Here is a 17,755-nt window from a genome sequence, read left to right as displayed (position 1 = left end):
TTCAGCATAAGAAAAACCAGGAGCCATTCCTCAGCAGAATCTCAGTCTAGCGTATAATTCATCTCGACTCTGAAACGCAGCTGACACCAGGTGGCTCCACCTGAACTTTGCCTACATACAAGTCAGGAAATACCTCCGGCCTAAGGAAAAGACCCATCTCCAGCATCACTGCCAGCTCTGCTAAGCCAAAGAGATGTGAAGGGAACCTGCTCTCCTGCATCCCTACAGACATCTTCAGTGTATCACTGGAAACCACTGGGAACTGTTCCAGGTCAAAGGAGGCAATTCATAACTATAAAACAACCCTTTGGGAAACCCTTGGGTTGCAGAGAGAGGCAGAGAAGTCTTTTGATGCCTGTAAAACAACAGAGCGTTGGCTATTCCATTAAAACAACTTAGGATAGAAGGAAAGTCTTAACAAAATCAGTAGTCACAGGTCTAATATACAAGGCACTTGAATCCAAGAAAGTGCCAGTTCCAAAAGGTTTGATGGGAGCACAGTTGTATTCCCACATCTATCAGAAATCTCACTTCAGGCAGCAGCACAGCTCTTCACTGGAGCACTAAAATGAGCATTTTCCTTCTGAAGCTGGATGCAGTCACCCTGCCAATGGGAATTTAAGCAAAGCAACAGAAGGCAGAGAGGGAGGGCCCCAAAGGAAGCGGTTCATAAAAGAGCACATTAACTAAGAGCTGACATCTTCTTCCTGGGGATGGCACCTGCAATTGATCTGTACAGAGCAGCTGGAGCTGTGACACCTGGATTTCTCCTATGGAGCCAGGCTGGGAGAGCTGGGGGTGTTCAGCCTGGAAAGAAAAGGCTCTGGAGAGACCTTAGAGCACCTTCCAGGGCCTGAAGGGGCTCCAGGAGAGCTGGAGAGGGACTGGAGACAAGGGCCCAGAGTGCCAGGACACAGGGAATGGCTTCCCACTGTCAGAGGGCAGGGCTGGATGGGATTTGGGAAGAAATTCTTCCCTGAGAGGCCGTGGCACAGGTTGCCCAAGAGGCTGTGGCTGCCCCATCCCTGGAAGTGTTCTAGGCCAGGCTGGATGGGGTTTGGAGCAGACTGAGATAGTGGAAGCTCTCCCTGCCCATGACAGGGGTTTGAATGAGACTGTCTTTAAGATTCCTTCCAATCCAAACCCATCTGTGATTCCAGGATTCTGGGTGCCAGTCTAAACACAGTCACCTGTGACAGTCACCTGGATCACTATCAAAAGAAAGCACCACAGACCAAATTCTGGTTTAATGACAGCACCTTTGAGCCTGTCCTCAATTTCCATCAGTGACAGTTTCTGCACTCAACCTCCTGACACCTCCTGTGCCAGCTGCCATCCCCTGAAGGGCCATGAATCGTCTCCACCTTTCAGTTCACCTCACCCTTTCAGCAGAGGAACCAGAGAGCAGTGCTGGTGGAGGGAATTTTGAGCGGGTTCACCAGTACCTTCCTATCAGGGTAAACACCATGTTTGGAGACAGAGTAATTATGACAACACATGCAGTAACTAAGTTCAGCAATCCGCAGATTGTCTTTTGAAGTCCCCCCAATCCTGTCTGTTCCATGAACTATCTGCATAAAAAGGGATAAAGACATAAAGGAGACTATATAGACAGACCATCCTGAAACAAGTCAAAGAGAAGAAACTAGAAGAAAGACTGAGAAAATAAAACTGAAGGCAGCAGAGGCAATTTTAGCTATTTTTCCATTACAGCCTTTATGAAATCTGAGTGGAAGGCAACAATTTCAGTGAGTTGAATGTTTCACACTGGTTCTCAAATGCTCCTCAAACAGTGGGAGCTATGCAATGCTGCTGCTGTCTCCACCACGCTGCACATGCAGCGATGCTGCGTAGTCACAGCGGCACTTTTTGAAGTCCAACATGACGATGAATTGCCAAGAAAATTACATATAGTGAATACCTAATGAGATTTTGCAAATGGTACATTTTGCATGCAAGGGCCGCAAAATGCCTTCTCTTTTTGTTTCTTGAAGCATTTGGTTCATAATTAACATTTAAGTGTGTTCAAATCAAAATCCTTCAACCAACACTAAGGAGAGAGAGGAGGCAACTGCCAGTTAATGACACAATTACAAACTGGTTTTGCCTTAATCAGCTCCTAAATGTCTTACACATTCTCAGAACGTAGAGATCAATGCAAGATGCTCAGAATCTGAGAGGAAAAAAGCGAATATCAAATGGGATAGAATGTTAGTGAATAAACACAATAGTTTGGGTATGAAACAAGACTAAACCACCAATTTCTATTTAGTGAGTGGTAGCAAGCACCGTCGGCAGTAAATTGTGAAGAAGCAGAAATCTTACAGCTAGGAAAGCATTTGCTATATTAGAAGATTGGATTTTCATCCTCCTGTACACTCTGGAGAGGGATTCACTCACCGGACTCTGCCCCAGGCAAATACATACAAGTTTAAACACTGTTAAAACCTGCTGACATTTACACAGGTATCTAAGGGAGTTTAAAATTCTCACCATTAACTACTTGTCATCTCTAGAACTGCAGTTTCACCTCAGAGTGAGCTGACTTTGCATGCACTGAAACCCATGAAGAGAGCTCCTCAGAAAGTTTCTGCACTGAATTCCTTTGCTTCTAACTGCAGCTGATTATAGTCAATGTCTCTCTTCTACTCCCAACTAGATTTGGAAAGAGTAACAAAGCAAACTCACTATGAAGATTAAGCAAACAGGAAGAACAGTGCAGAAAAGATTACTATTACATTTACATAGGTGAAAAAACCCTCAACCCTTCAATACCCACTAATATCCTTTCCTAAAGGGTGCACTTCCACTTTGGAGGAAGATAGGGAATATTTAGAGCAAAGCTGAAAAGAGTAAGGTGAACAGCTGGGGTTTGCTAAATGCTTCAAAATTCTGTGTGTCCAATGTTTGCAGCAAAGAGGAGCTCCCAAAGCAGAAAGAATGGAAATATCCAGACACTGTTGACAAGACCTTAGCAGGATTTTCATGAGAGCTTGGCAAGGTAAGGCTTTAAGTGAAGTCCCCTCATGCTTGGAACTGCTCAGAAAGGAGGAATTAGGAAGAGAATTGCTGTATTTTGAAGGCTTTCTGGATTTTGCTGCTTCACTTCTTTTACTGAATAACCATTTCAAGTCATTGACCAGGCAGGTAAAGACATCCTAAACCAATATACTTTAAAAAGGAAATTCACTGAAGTGGTTTGGAAAAGAGGTGGAGGAAGACGGGGAAAGAAGAGCCAGAACTCAGCACTGGCAGGGACACAGCCACCTCTTACACAAAGGAGCATTTACACCTTCCAAGTGCAGATTTTAATAGGCAAGAAGAGAAAATGAATAAGAAACAGATTTCAATCAAAGTCTTCAAGACAAAGTTTGTAAAACTTAGGAAAAAAAAAAAAAAGGTGGATTGTAGAATTGCTCTGCAGCAAAAACTACATTTATAAAGTTTTCTGCTGCAAGATTTTGTATAGACATAAACACACATGTTTAAATATATCTGTTGTATTGCAATTGAGGATAAGCTAGGACAAGTGAGTGTATGAAAAATGACAGTTTACTATGACAGTCAAACAAAGAATAAACCCCTAAAAATATGATTTGGACATGCTCCCCTGCCCAGGAGGAGCCCAAACACATGCATAAGCTGCCAAGTGATGTACACATATGAGGACAGAATAATTTCCAGCAGCTTGGCAGAAGCAGAGTTTTCCTGACTTCAACATACTCTATTCATATCAGTGTAATTTCCAAAGGGAAATTGGAACACGTTCTGGAGCTGCGTGACAGTTTAATAGTGGAGGTGCAATGAGGAGTACTGTAGGAGACAAGCTAGGAGATAAGAGAACAGTTTGCATCCTGCCCATACTGCAACGCTGAGTTTTAATTAACCAGAGTTTGCCCTGAAGGACTGATCCCAACAGCACAGAACTTTTCTGCAGTGAAGTCAGAGATGAACCCCTTGGAAAACCAAATGAGAGAAGGAAAGCCCTGAATAAAAACTATTCCTGAGAAGAATGTAGCATGGGAAGAGTCAAGGACTGACAGCCAGGAAGCCTTAAAATCACAGAATCAGAGAATGAGGTGGGTTGGAAGGGATCTTAAAGCTCATCTCAATCCGACCCCCTGACATGGGCAAGGACACTTTCCAATATCCCAGGGTGCTCCAAGCCCCATCCAACCTGGCCTCGAACATGTCCAAGGATGGAGCAGCCGCAGCTGCTCTGGGCACCCTGTGCCAAAAAAATCTTTGTCCCAAAAACCTGTACCAGGATTTACCTTCTATTTTATCATTTTGAACACAAATTACAGAGAGCCACAACCTCACAAAAATGAAAAAAACCTGGGGTATGGAAAGGACAGGTAGGGACACAGATTGCAACTGAGGGAAGCTCAATCCATCACGGCAGATTGCACAAGACCTGAAAGGACACGGTGACTCCTGGTTTTTAGCTTTGCACTGAAGAGGAGACAGAAATTCTACGGACCACAGATTGCTGGTCACTGCCAGACTTCTTCACAAAAACTGTGTCTCAATGAATAAGAGCTGACGCCATTTGTTTTGGCAAGTAGTAAAGACATTAAGAGGTGGTGATATAACATTAACTTGGACTGAGTGCCTACAAGCACATTCACATTAAATGAAGGATAAACAGAGGTCGACTGTTGTAAGAGAATCAAAGTTCACTCTTTATAAGAAATGAAATCAAACAGTAAAATCAAGTGGACTAAGGAGATCAGGAATGGGAAAGCTGCCATCTAAATATTTTTCTCAGGTCAAAGAGGCAAAACTATTCGAAAGCTGCATCCTCAGAAGTAACCTTAAAAGGGACATGAGGATCAGTTAAAGAGACTTTGTATTAATAAGAGGAAAGGATTCATTAGCAATGTCTTTAAAGCCAGCAAGAAGTAGAGAGATAACATAAGAACTGCTAGAAGTCAAACTATGCCATTGCTCAGCATATGGAAACAAAGCAGCAAGAGATGTTTCAGCCATACAATAAAGGAAACCACGAGGGGAACGGAAGAGAGGATGTTTTAAGGAGAGTTAAGAGAAAAACCAATCAGCTGTATCCCTAACACACAGTTCTGCAGCAGTAAATAACAAAGAAATAAATTAGGGTAAGGTACAGTCCAGCACTGATTATGAAAAATCAAGTATTAGTCAAAATAACCCATAAGGTTAAAAAAGAGAATTTTTTTCCTGACTCCTGTGATTATGAATTTGATTAAAGAGAAGCTCAAATATTTAAATTAATCATTGCACAGTTGCTCACCTTTGTACACAGATGTTACTTTCCCTACGACAAGTAGTATATACATGAAAATGAGCAAGTTTGGGACTTGCTACTTGAGTATCCAATGACATAAAGATTTTACATTGCAGCTCACCAGCTCCTCCAGATTTAAAAATTAGGACTTGAAAATAAACTAAGACTTTACCAGTTTATGAAGGAATAACTCTCCAGTTGCAAACTCATTACCAAAACTGTCAGTGATGTTACGAAGAGCCCAAAGCCAACCTGCCAAATCTTCAGTCTGCAATCACCAGGACAGTTTCCCAAGTCATTAAAATGACTGTCTTTAGGAGAAGGTGATAAAGACATTTCACATAACTTTTTAAAAATTCAGGAAAAATGCCAATATATTTTAAAGACCTTTTTCACAGGTGGATCTCATTATTTTTGTCGAAAAGAGTGAGTTTGCCTGACCAATATGTTTGAAATCCCAAGAACATAAATGTGAAGTGTCAGCTTTCACAAAACAGTTGGATGAACAAGAGTGAAGATGGAAGAATTTGGGTTCCCATATTTGACCAAGTTTCTTAAATAAGGTAGAATTCAAATATGCCAATATCTCTATTTGAGATCTGCGCCTGCCCCATCCCTGTAACTGTTCAAGGCTGGACAGGGCTTGTAGCAAGCTGGGCTAGTGAAAACTGTCCCTGCCAATGGCAGCAGGTGGAAAGAGAGCATCTTTAAAGTCCCTTCAAACCCAATCATCCCACGATCTCTGTTCCAGATCTCGAAGGATGTTGTCCTTCAAACATTCACATCACTCTGAGCACACAGCGAGTTGTACTTGACTTGGCTGAGGCTGCTCTGAATTGTGAGCTGCCTCACCAGCTGCAGAGTCTGTGACTGAAATCACAGAGTGATTCTGTCTGATTTTATGACCACCAAGCTTCATCCACTGCTTCTCCTGCACCAGCTTCACCAGCACAGCCAGCCTGGCACCCAAGGCACTGCCTGTCAACCACCTACGCTGAACAGAGGGCAAGGACGAGCTGCTCATCCTGCACGCGCTACCAGCCTGAGGCAGCAGGAGAAAGGGGGTGGCCCTTGAGCTGTGCCTTTGGAGAACCAGGCACTAAAAAGCATTTCTCCTGTCTGCTCTTTCCAGGCTTCGTCTTTAGTTTTATCAGTCTTTTTCTACAACATCAATATCTGCACATTTGAAGGCAGACACCTTGTCAAGCCCAGCCCTGTTAATAAATGAGTGTCTCTTTATTTCACAGTACGTCTTCAGACCCACTGGGCTGAGGCAATATCAGAAGATGCCTCACACCTTCTTCCTCTTATCCAGGAACATCAAACTCTCTCTGCTCTGGGATTACACCAGGCTGGTTCAGCTTGGACAACTCCAAGCACAGCAAACTGCCACAGTTCTCGAGAGAAATAAAAAAAGCACCTTTAAACAATTTGACATATATTAGCAGCTCCTACCTGTATTTTTATGGGCCAGGTGAAATTGCTGACGTAAACAAAGAATGTGATGTTCGGGCTGTTGCGGAAATCAAATTTCTCATTGGAGAAACTGTCCTTGTATTCTTTTATATTGGTTCTGGAAACAACTGGAATTTCCTCCCCAGCCTGCGTGCCAGCTGTTGTAAGGAGAAGTAAGAAAAGATATTTCAATGTGTATTTAAGAAAACAAAAAAAAGGGCAAACCATCCTAAATTCTAATTTTAAAAAATTAACTATTAATTCAAAACCAACTATGTTAAGCTGCACCGCATTATTAAAATCACTGTGTGCCAAGATGTTACATTGGTAAAAAATAAAATTTGCACTTTTAATGTTTACAAAATACACAATCAAAGTTGAAAACACAGGTTTTTTAAACATTTTACTTCCCCCCTCAGCATGACAATTTAAGAAGACTATTTAAAAAGTACGTAGGTTAAAAACCCCCCAAGTTTTCCCAATTAAATTTGCCTTTTTCAGAAACTGATAAATTAAAGAAGCTCCTGAGTTACTTAGACAATCCTCAATTTACCTGCAAAACTTGTGGACCAAGTAATGTTGAGGTTGAAGTTTTTAGATGCATTGATGAACATGTCCAGGTCTCTGTTTTGCTAAAGGAAGAAACGAAAAAGAAACCCAGTTTTTAGGATAAGCAATTTTACTGTACTGTTTCCTAGGAAATCATTGCTGCAAAAAAATTATTTTGAAATTTGTTACCTACACAGAAAAAATACATCAAGCTAAAAACTATATACTATATTTTCGGAAATAAGTATTCTCTTCCTCAAGGAAAACACAACAAAGGATAAAGAAGTCATGTGTATAGAATATCCCAGGAAGAACTGAGACACAAGACATGAGGTGAAAACAAGCAAAACAGCTGTGCTCTGGAGACAGGCTGAAAGAGATGGGATTGTTCAACCTGCAAAAGAGAAGTGCCTAAACGGGCTCCAGGAGAGCTGGAGAGGGACTGGGGACAAGAGCCTGGAGTGCCAAGACAGGGAATGGATTCCGACTGCCAGAGGGCAGAGCTGGATGGGATATGGGGCAGGAATTGTTCCCTGGCAGGGTGGGCAGCCCCTGGCACAGGGTGCCCAGAGCCGCTGTGGCTGCCCCTGGATCCCTGCAGTGCCCCAGGCCAGGTTGGACATCAGGGCTTGGAGCAGCCTGGGACAGTGGGAGGTGTCCCTGCCATGGCAGAGGAATTTGGAGCAGGATGACCTTTAAGGTCCCTTCCAATCCAAACTGTTCTGTGATTTTAAAAAGACTGAAATGGCTCAGAGGTTGTTCCAACAACTGGAAAGAATCAACTGTGGTTCCTTATGAAATTTTCCTGTGATGATGTGGGACTGCACAGCCAAGCCAAGGTCAAAACGCTCTGGTTGCTCCACGGAGCAGGACACACCTCCCCTATCACAAGACTACACCTAAAGAGCTGCAGAACTGTAACAATTCATTGCCTCCAGGGCCAAGAGAAGACAAAGGACAAAGTTAGAAGGGAAAATAGAAAGTGTACCTCTTCAGGTGTTGCTACAAAGTTGATTGCAGTGTAATAGCGATCATCCTCCTGGGAAAGGCTGAAGGTGAACTGATAGTCGATGAGAAGAGTATCTGTAAGGAAGGCAGGGAGTTAGTTATCCCATCTCCTAGAATAAAATAACTTCTTAAAAGAAGGCATGATGTCACTGAAGGGATTCTTGGACAACTAGGACATGACACTATCATGACACTGCTCCAAATTACTCCAACCTACATATTATCTCACATGAGGAATAAAAATCTCTGGGAGCTGAGCCTAGATGGGGAAGGGAGGTGGCTTATACTTGTCAGGCAACAGCTTCCAGCCTTGATCTAAATCAGTATTCCTACCTATGCACTGTAAAAAACATACCAGAAGATTTACTTTTCCAGCCTGCAATACCTCTGTGATATAAAGGAATAGCAGAAAAATTCAACAGCTGTGTAATTCCCACTTGGAACTGGACAATCGTTCCCCCCCATTCCAGGTTTCCGTACATCAGCAGATTTGCCTGGGAGAGGTTCTACAGAGCAGCTGGTTGGTGATTAACCCAGCTGCCATCCTGCTCCAGGACATCCCACCCAGGCATGCCAGGAGCAGCCTTTGTCTGTCTGTCCCTCCCAGCTCTCGTGTGCCCAGGCTGGTGTAATCTGTAATCCACAGCCACTCGTGGGGACGCGCTCACCCATCTCAGCACCCTTCCATTAAAGCACACTGTCATGGCTTGTGCACACTCCCGACGCCAGTGCAGAGATATTCCAAGCAATAATAAACAGGAATGGACACACCAGGTGCTGCTTTTCTCTAACTGCCTCCTGGTGACCCCTCGTTGGACTGGCACAAGTCAGACAACCTGCTGACGTCAGTCCGCAACACAGCACAAAGAAATACTCAAGAAATGAAACCAAGCAAGACTGGATCTGGACAGCACAAGGTTCTTCCTCTAGGAGCTGGAAAGTTTTGCCTTTCCCCACTTTTTGCCCATTTAACCATCCCTGCCATTTCAGCAAGGAATTTGGTCATTCTTACACAGAGATGCCATGAGAAGCCAGCAGCGCCCTTCTTTGGCCACACAAGCAGAATTCAAATAAGCCAAAACCAGCCAGTTGATCATTTCTGTGCTGGACAAAACCACTATTGGAGACTTCATGTAATTCAAGATTCCAGCTCTCCACGCCTGCCAGGCTGCTGATTGCTAATATTTGCAAATAGAAGCTGGAAAGTTTCCATTAGGTAATCTGAATCTTGGCAAAGGATCTTCTGGAACTGCATAGGAAACCAACTGCTCATTTCAGAGGAAACGTGGCAATTTTGAAATACATGGATGAGAATTTAAAATAAACAGCATTTTGCATTTATAAACATTCTAAGGACTTTCTTTGGTTTTTTTTACCTGTTAGGAATATAGTTTAGAGTGCTCTCCAAAAGACCAGATTTCATCTCAATCACATGAAAAACATTCAGAACATTGTTCAAAAGATCCCATCATCACACGGACCTTATCAAGAAATGTATTTTCATTCTCTTTAAACAATGTATTTGAGAAAAGTAAAGGTTTTTAGAGCTATTTTTTAGTCCTTTCCTTAATCCTCCATATTTTAAACACATGCTGTGACAACTAAAACAAGTTTTAAACAAGGTATTTTAAACTTCAAGCACATTTTTTATCTCGCAACAAAATCCCAAGGGTACTCACAGTAACAAGTTCCTTTAAGTGGATTTCCCTGATATCTGTTTTCAACTTCACACCTAAAAAGAATATACATTTTTAATAAATTGATTTTTTTTTGCAGTTCTATTCATTCCCAGCCACTAAATATCAGAAAACACAACCTGTGCTGATAACAATACACGATTAAAGATGAACGTCTGAGTTAGACTGGGCTGATGAAGAAATTCCACGTTCCTCAAATGCAGTAAAAATGCAACACGAAATTCTGGATATTAACATTTGCATCCACTTGGAAGGTATTTATTAGCTCTTCACAATGCACGGAACTGGATTAGCTTAGTCGTTTATGGCTTTTCCAAGTTCTATCCTATAAATGTTTACTCATGTGAGCAATGCTTTAAAAATAAACCTGGCAATGAAATTATTTGGAATTAAATTATTTGTACTAACACTACACTAAAAGCATTTCTGTTATGCTACAGAGAAACCCCCGGCAAATTTGTAGCTCTAAAGCTGCTCCATTAAACTGCTTGAATGTCAAAGGCTCATTTTGGATATATTTACACTCCCACTGAACAACATCAGAGAGCACCGACAGTGAAATCTACCAATTAAAAAGAAACTAACGAGGGATAAAGCAAAGCAGAGTGAGTCCAGAGGAGGCCGTGGAGATGCTCCCGGGGCTGGAGCCAGGCTGGGAGAGCTGGGAATGTTCCCCTGGAGAAGGGAAAAATCCAGGGAATCCTCAGAGTCCCTAAAGGGGCTCCAGGAGAGCTGGAGAGGGACTGGGGACAAGGGCTGGAGGGACAGGACACAGGGAATGGCTTCCACTGGGAAAGGGGAGATTGGGCTGGGATCTTGGGCAGGAATTCCTGCCTGGGCTGGAATTCCCAGATTTGCTGTGGCTGCCCCTGGATCCCTGGCAGTGCCGGAGCCCAGGCTGGACACTGGAGCTTGCCTGGGACAGTGGGAGGGGTCCCTGCCATGGCAGGGGTGGAATGGGATGAGCCCTGAGGTCCCTTCCAACACAAACCACCCTGTGATTCTATGCATAGTTTGGGGGATGGGGTTTTTTTCACCCATCTCTTTCTGCATGACATTCGCAGTTGAAATGTTTTTAAAATTGGAATTATTCAGGAAATCATTCCATTCATTATATTCCCCAGCGGAAGCATGGCTGCACCCTCAGTGCAGTCAGTCAACTGCCAGGAGGAAGAAATGAGCAGAGACATCATAATCACAACCATTAAAAAATGAGGGTGTCCAAGGTAGTATGTGCACAATTTTTTGATTTCATATAAGAAAGGGAAATGAACTCACAGCTGACACTCATCTCCTTTGATTCCCTTGGTTGTGCAGAAGCATTTCCCTGTGTTTGTGTTGCAGACAGACGCGTGGCCATTGCACTTGCAAGCTGTTGAGCAGAGGGGGAGAAGACGCAACATTGGATGAAGAAGAGAAACAAATTTGATAGCAATTAAGTCCTTTAGTTGTCAAACTGAGATACATCAACATTTAACGTAGACATGAAAACCCATTTGGTGCTCTTTGCTCTCTTTGTGCTACAGGAGGCAAACAAAAACAGAACCGTGAGTCAAACCAGAGCAAGTACAGGCTACCGAGGACTGATGTTTTGTATGAAATCATCATCAGACTCTGCTTTTTAGCCTCAAAAATTCACTTAACTTCCTCTTCCATTGTTAGACAGCAGGGGTGATATCATAACTAGAAAGGGAAACAGTATTTGGGCTTGCTAACACATTTCAGCCAAACTCAAAACTCTTGAGAGAGTCTGGAAAATAAAACAAGGCCTGTGGGACTTCAAGGGCTTTTTCCAGAAATAAATAAATAGGATTTGGAAAAAATAATGTTTCATCAGTCCTATTCAGGAAATAATCAACATCATCAGCAGAAAACATCTTGTGCTAAGATGATGATGTCCCTGCTAGGACTAGCTGGAGTGCTTTCCCTAATATATTTTAGGATGACTTTGCACTGAATGTCATCAAACTGTGGTTGAAGCAAACTGCACAACCCTGAACTACTTCAGGTTTGGGGCATGCCCAAAACAGACCACCTCATACACCTGAGTCTGCTCAAGATCCAACCCCAGGTAGCATGGTGGGGACGCACAGGAGATTTTCTTCACAAAAATGCTCCTGATTTAAGCTAAATGCTCATGTTGACACACTTTAAGACCTTTATTTATAAAGATGTAGAGGAGAAACATTCACAAAAACCCCCAAACCAAGCCAACAAATAAGAACAAATCCCACACAGACAGCTGACTTTGATGTCTTGCTCACTATCACTGGAAGAATGGATTTAACGACCTCTCCTGGCACGTAGGTGCCTTTTAGGAGTCATTCTGCCAATGCAGGTGCATCCATCTGGAGTTGTGCATAGCGGAGTGTACAGCAGAAGGAAAAAACTACACAAAGCAAAAATCCTTTACGGTCCCCAAGCTTGCTGGGAACAAGAGGCTTTAAAGGCTGGAGCCTCCTCGTTAAGAAGACATATTCTTCCTCATTAAGCAGCCATGACAATCAATGTACCAGCAGATTCCTAGACATGAAGTCCCCATCCTGAATATCTCTGCCAGCCTTGAACCTTATTTTAGGATCCCTTTTGATATCTTCTTTCTGCTGGCACATAATGGAAGCTACACTGTATAAGGGACACTTAATTGTGCTTCTCAGATGTGGATGAGTGGTTTCCTAGCAGCAACACAGAGCAAAATAGGAAGAAGCAAAAAAGGCCTATTGTGGGAACAAGGAGACTGAATGAAAATTCAACAAAATAATTGTATTCAGTGAAGGAAACACTCTTTTCATTAGTTCCACTTAAAGAAAAACGAGTCTTAGTACTATTGAGAATGTCTTGTACTTCTTTCCTTATGCTTTGCACAAGGGAAGCAAAGTGAAGTTGAATCAATATTCAATACGAACACACATGAAATATCTCCTGATTTTTAAACCTCAGGTTGTTTAAAGGCAGACTGCAGCATCTTGAGCTGTAACATTTGTTTTTCTTTCCTCTCTGCTCTTTAGCGTATCAAGAAGACCGAACACTAAAATATCTCGATTTAAAGTAACAATCTAATAATTTATCCACTTTCCTACAAGCCTGTAACTGGAGACCATTCACTAAAGAACTGGAATATGCACAGAGACAATTTCTCACAGCTTCTCAGGCTACTTTAAAGAGCAGAAACCCAAAACCACTGGAAATGGCTTTTTGACTGTGAATCGTGGTCACAGTCTGATGAAGAACCACCTTCAACCAGAGGAGTCTCCTTCCACCCTCTCCACAAAGCATGGGTCGCAGACTCATTCAGAGATGGTCATGGGGATCGTTACTCCTCTTTCTGCGTTTGTGATGGTCCAGCTTCCAGCACCATCACCCACCCGCCCAACGCTACTGTTCCACGCCACGTGCTTTAGCTGCCCTGCAGGGCACCCTCAGCCCTGCGAGAGGGGATCGGGCAGGAGCTCCACGGCCACCAGTGAAGGCTGCATGGATGTGTTCGGAAGAGCTGCTACAGCTGCAATCTGATTTCAGGCATAATAGTGCCTTCCCTTCACTTGCAAATAACTTCCTTATCTCCCACCAGCATACTTTCACGGGAAAATTTAAACAGAATATTCAGAAAAATCCTGAATGCAGAGAAAGCACCTTACAGCTATTTTTACATTTGATGTGCTGCACTTCCTGCCCTTCCTGATTAATACTCCTCTACTTGGACACTTCCTAAAAGCAACCTTTGAGGAGTGATTTACCTGCCATTTAGTTATTATCTGCCTAGCTCTGCCAACACCAGGGTGTATGATGGGATGCAAACAATTTTTCAGCAAAATAACTGCAGTTTGACAAAATATTTTTAACACGAGTAATATAATCTTGTGTTGGGACTTTTTACAGGGATACGTAGGACTGAAGGCATTGAAATAAAAGAGGGCAGGGTTAGATGGGATTCTGGGGAGGAATTGTTCCCTGGCAGGGTGGGCAGCCCCCGGCACAGGGTGCCCAGAGCAGCTGTGGCCGCCCCTGGATCCCTGGCAGTGCCAAGGCCAGGCTGGACATCGGGGCTGGGAGCAGACTGGGACAGTGGGAGGTGTCCCGCCCTTGCCAGGGGTGGAACAGGATGGTCTATTAGAACCCTTCCAACCCAAACCATTCCATGATCTCAGGACTCCCACTAGGCAGTGAGTGTACAAACATACAGATGTGTGTCAGGCTGGAGTGTACAACAACAGCCTCCAGCATGGCTGTGACCATGGGCTCCAACAACAGAGCACTGCTCACAAATGCACAAAAGGAGTGAAATCAGCACATTATTAATGGATAAGGACAGAGGGACCACAGCTCAGAGAAGGAAGAAAACAGGAGCTAGCTCTGCTGACCGTCAACTAATCCTTATCTGAAGAACTCCCCTCTGGAAAGGTTTTCACCAAGTGAAAATGACTAATAGGCAGCAGTCAGCCTGGCTGCATCAGATAGGATGACTACCTCTTGCTTTCCCTTTCCCAATCCACCTCAGTCTTTCTGCCCAGGTTCCTGCTTCCCTCATTCTCTCCCCTTCCCTGTAAATAGTGCTAAATCACAGAAAATTAGAAACCTGGGTCCAAAGCACTCGAGAGCAAAGCACTTCTGACATGAGCTACTGGTTCCATCAGATAAGGAATGAATACTGTTCCACAATCTCAAAACATTTTCTAATTTCTTTTTCAGGCATCTGGGTGATTTCAGTCTGTCATTCATTATCTCAACAACAAACTATTTTGGGACAATCCTTATGCACAAGAGTCCAAAGGCACTTACTCTCCATTTCCACACTCATAGAAAAGCGACACCTACCAACAGGCACGTTGTGATCCAGTGATTAAACCTGAAAGCGCAGGGTAGAATTCTGTATCTTCTCAGGCAACTCAGCCGCAATTTAATCATTACTTTCAAGTAAACTTTAGAGCATTTCAAAGTACCTTCACCTGAAATGAGTTTGTGAGCTTCAACAGTAATTAATCTGGCAGATAATGCTGTGTCAACTAAATCATGTGTGAGGAATGCACCTTCTCCATTGCACCCATGCTGCTCTTCTGTCTGTTGGAATTCCATATCCCTTTGCTCTAAGGAAGGAAACTGTATCCCTGTGAGTTTCTCGCCCTCTTCGCCAAATCTTTGTGAAGTTCTTCATAGCCTCAACCATCACCACTTCCCTCCTCCCGGAGGAAATAGGATTCCATGCTCTAACTGACTCTCATGTTCATCCAAAAGGTCGGCACAACTTCCAATAAACATACTAAGTTAATGCCCAAGTATTTTCTACTGGTTTGTCTCCATAATTTGAAGAAGCAATAAAAAGTTTTCAATGCCCACTCATTAATCATCTCCACTTCATTCTCCCAGGCTGGCCACAAACCACCCACACTCATTTCACAGAAGTACTGACACTACTCTGAGCAATGTTATTTTTATTCTGCCTTTTCCATCCCTGTATCTAATTGTCTCATTCCACCTCACTATACTCCACTAACGTAATCCACTGGGACCAGTGCTGTTTAACATCTCTGTTGGTGACAGGGGCAGTGGGACTGAGGAACCCACAGCAAGTTAGCTGGTGACAACAAACTGGTAAGGTCAGACTGCTGGGGGGAAGGGAGGACATCCAGACAGACCCAGATGGCCTCCAACAGTACCTGGATAGCATCAAAAGGGTACCTGGACAGACTGGAGACATGGGACTCTGTGAATCTCATGGAGTTCAACAAGGCCAAGTGCAAAGTCCTGCACCTGGACTGGAACAAGCCAGAGCACAAACACAGGATAGGCAGGGAATGGCTGGGGAGCAGCCCTGGGAAGAAGGATTTGGGGGTGCTTCTGGGTGAAAGCTGGACATGACCCAGCCCAGAACCCCCCCTGAGCCCTGGGCAGCAGGGGAGGGGGATTCTGATCCCCTCTGCCCCCTGAGGTGAGAGCCCACCTGCAGAGCTGCCCCAGCCCTGGGGCCAACAGCAGAAGGACATGGAGCTGCTGGAGAGAGCCCAGAGGAGGCCATGGAAATGCTTCCAGGATTCTGGAGCCCCTCTGCTCTGGAGCCAGGCTGGGAGAGCTGGGAATGTTCCCCTGGAGAGGAGAAGGCTCCAGGGAGAGCTGTGAGCCCCTGGCAGGGCCTAAAGGGGCTCCAGGAGAGCTGGAGAGGGACTGGGGACAAGGGCTGGAGGGACAGGACACAGGGAATGGCTTCCACTGCCAGAGGGCAGGGCTGGATGGGATACTGGGATACAGGAATTCCTGGCTGTGAGGGTGGGCAGGCCCTGGCACAGGGTGCCCAGAGCAGCTGTAGCTGCCCCTGGATCCCTGGCAATGCCCAAGGCCTGGCTGGATGGGGCTCGGAGCAGCCTGGAACAGTGGGAGTTGTTGCTGTCCATGGTAGGGAATGGGAATGAGAGGAGTTTTAAGGTCCCTTCCAACACAAACAATTCCATGTTTCTATGATGAAATCTCTTAGTGGCAAGAAGCACCTTCCCTCACATCTGCACCTCTCACAGCCGGGTTCTGGTTTATAATTGGCCTCCCCATGCCACAACACTGAAAAATTCACAGCAGTTCAAAACCATGCCACAAGGTTGCAGGTCAAAACTCCAACTTTTCCATGTATATATCTCAATATTAAATCCAATAATGCAATTAAATATTAAATTCTCAATATTAAATTGGTCTTTCAAGGAAGACTTTTCCCCGGTTTGTTAACTGGATCTTGCACAGCTGAAAACAGTTCTTTGTGCCAAAGAGTGCCAAAGCACTTTACAAACTGAAATGCAATTTTAATAGAGTTCCCCTAATCCTCAGCTGAAATCCTGCCAAGTCCTCAGTGAAACATGGCAAGTCTTTATGAAGCAGACAATTTGAACTATAAACACACAACACATTAACCAAACGGAAGAGCAGGTGAAACTCAGATAAGCAGAATTTTGTTCAAAACATTTGGATCAACACTTTCTTTTAAAAACAGGATCATCAAACACTAAAATACAGACATTTTTCACTGTGGTCATTCCAAGTTTAGAAAGAAGGGTATAAAATCATCTTTATGTGCAATGAAAGTAATTTCACTCAGCAGTTTGAGCGTCTTTGATTTGAAGAAACAAGAACTGAGCCTCGCCTGCAGGAAAGAAAACATGAAGTATCACAATATAATTTGTGTTAAGACAGAGGAGGAATGAGCAGAGTGAAAGCCATGGACGAGCTCAGTGCAGGAAGCTCTGAGGCAGCACTTACGCTGGCATGTGCCCCCGTTGGTGGGATCCCCGTAGTAGCCTGAGATACACGTCTCACAGTGCCTGCCCGTGGTCAGGTTCTCACACTTCTCACAAATGCTCTCGTTTACACACTTGCTGTGCCCGTTACACTGACAGGCTGAAGAAAACAGGAAAACTATGAGTATTGGTGCTCAAATATTGCTCACAGAGACCCTAGGAGCCTGCGCTGTACAGAGAACAAATGAAACCATTTCATGCACCTTCCTGAGAGGTTCTCGTCTCTTGCTAGCAGCACATGGACCCAAAGACAGGCGTATATCAAAAAATGAAATTTAAAGCAACACACGAAAAACTGCACTGCAAAACTTCACATGCACGTTGGACTGGAAGCCAGTGGTGGGATGGATTTACAAGGAACAGGGAGGGGAGTGTTGTTCTTCTGTCAAAAACGTTAATTAAAAATCATCCTAAGCATTATTAACACTTAAAACAACCTTCAAAGGAAGATCCGCCTTTCTTTCAAATAGCCTTAAAATAAATAAACAAACAAAAGTTAAAATCTC

The 17,755-nt window shown here is 43.8% G+C and overlaps 1 protein-coding gene across 1 annotated transcript in view; it reads right to left on the bottom strand.

The window, feature by feature from the left end:
* ATRN (attractin) overlaps nucleotides 1-17,755 on the bottom strand; it is a 155,986-nt gene that overhangs the window by 56,986 nt on the left and 81,245 nt on the right. Inside the window, exons 19-24 of the mRNA XM_040063653.2 lie at nucleotides 17,212-17,349; nucleotides 11,254-11,347; nucleotides 9,958-10,010; nucleotides 8,259-8,353; nucleotides 7,275-7,353; nucleotides 6,722-6,879 (exon numbers count right to left, since the gene is read on the bottom strand). Coding sequence (XP_039919587.1) covers nucleotides 6,722-6,879; nucleotides 7,275-7,353; nucleotides 8,259-8,353; nucleotides 9,958-10,010; nucleotides 11,254-11,347; nucleotides 17,212-17,349 — 617 coding nt within the window. The remainder of the gene's footprint in view (nucleotides 1-6,721; nucleotides 6,880-7,274; nucleotides 7,354-8,258; nucleotides 8,354-9,957; nucleotides 10,011-11,253; nucleotides 11,348-17,211; nucleotides 17,350-17,755) is intronic.

Source organism: Hirundo rustica, chromosome 5 (assembly GCF_015227805.2).
Source record: "Hirundo rustica isolate bHirRus1 chromosome 5, bHirRus1.pri.v3, whole genome shotgun sequence".
In the NCBI taxonomy this organism is placed as follows: Eukaryota; Metazoa; Chordata; class Aves; order Passeriformes; family Hirundinidae; genus Hirundo; species Hirundo rustica.
Note: the sequence above shows the minus strand (reverse complement) of the source record. Positions and strands in the feature narration are given on the sequence as shown.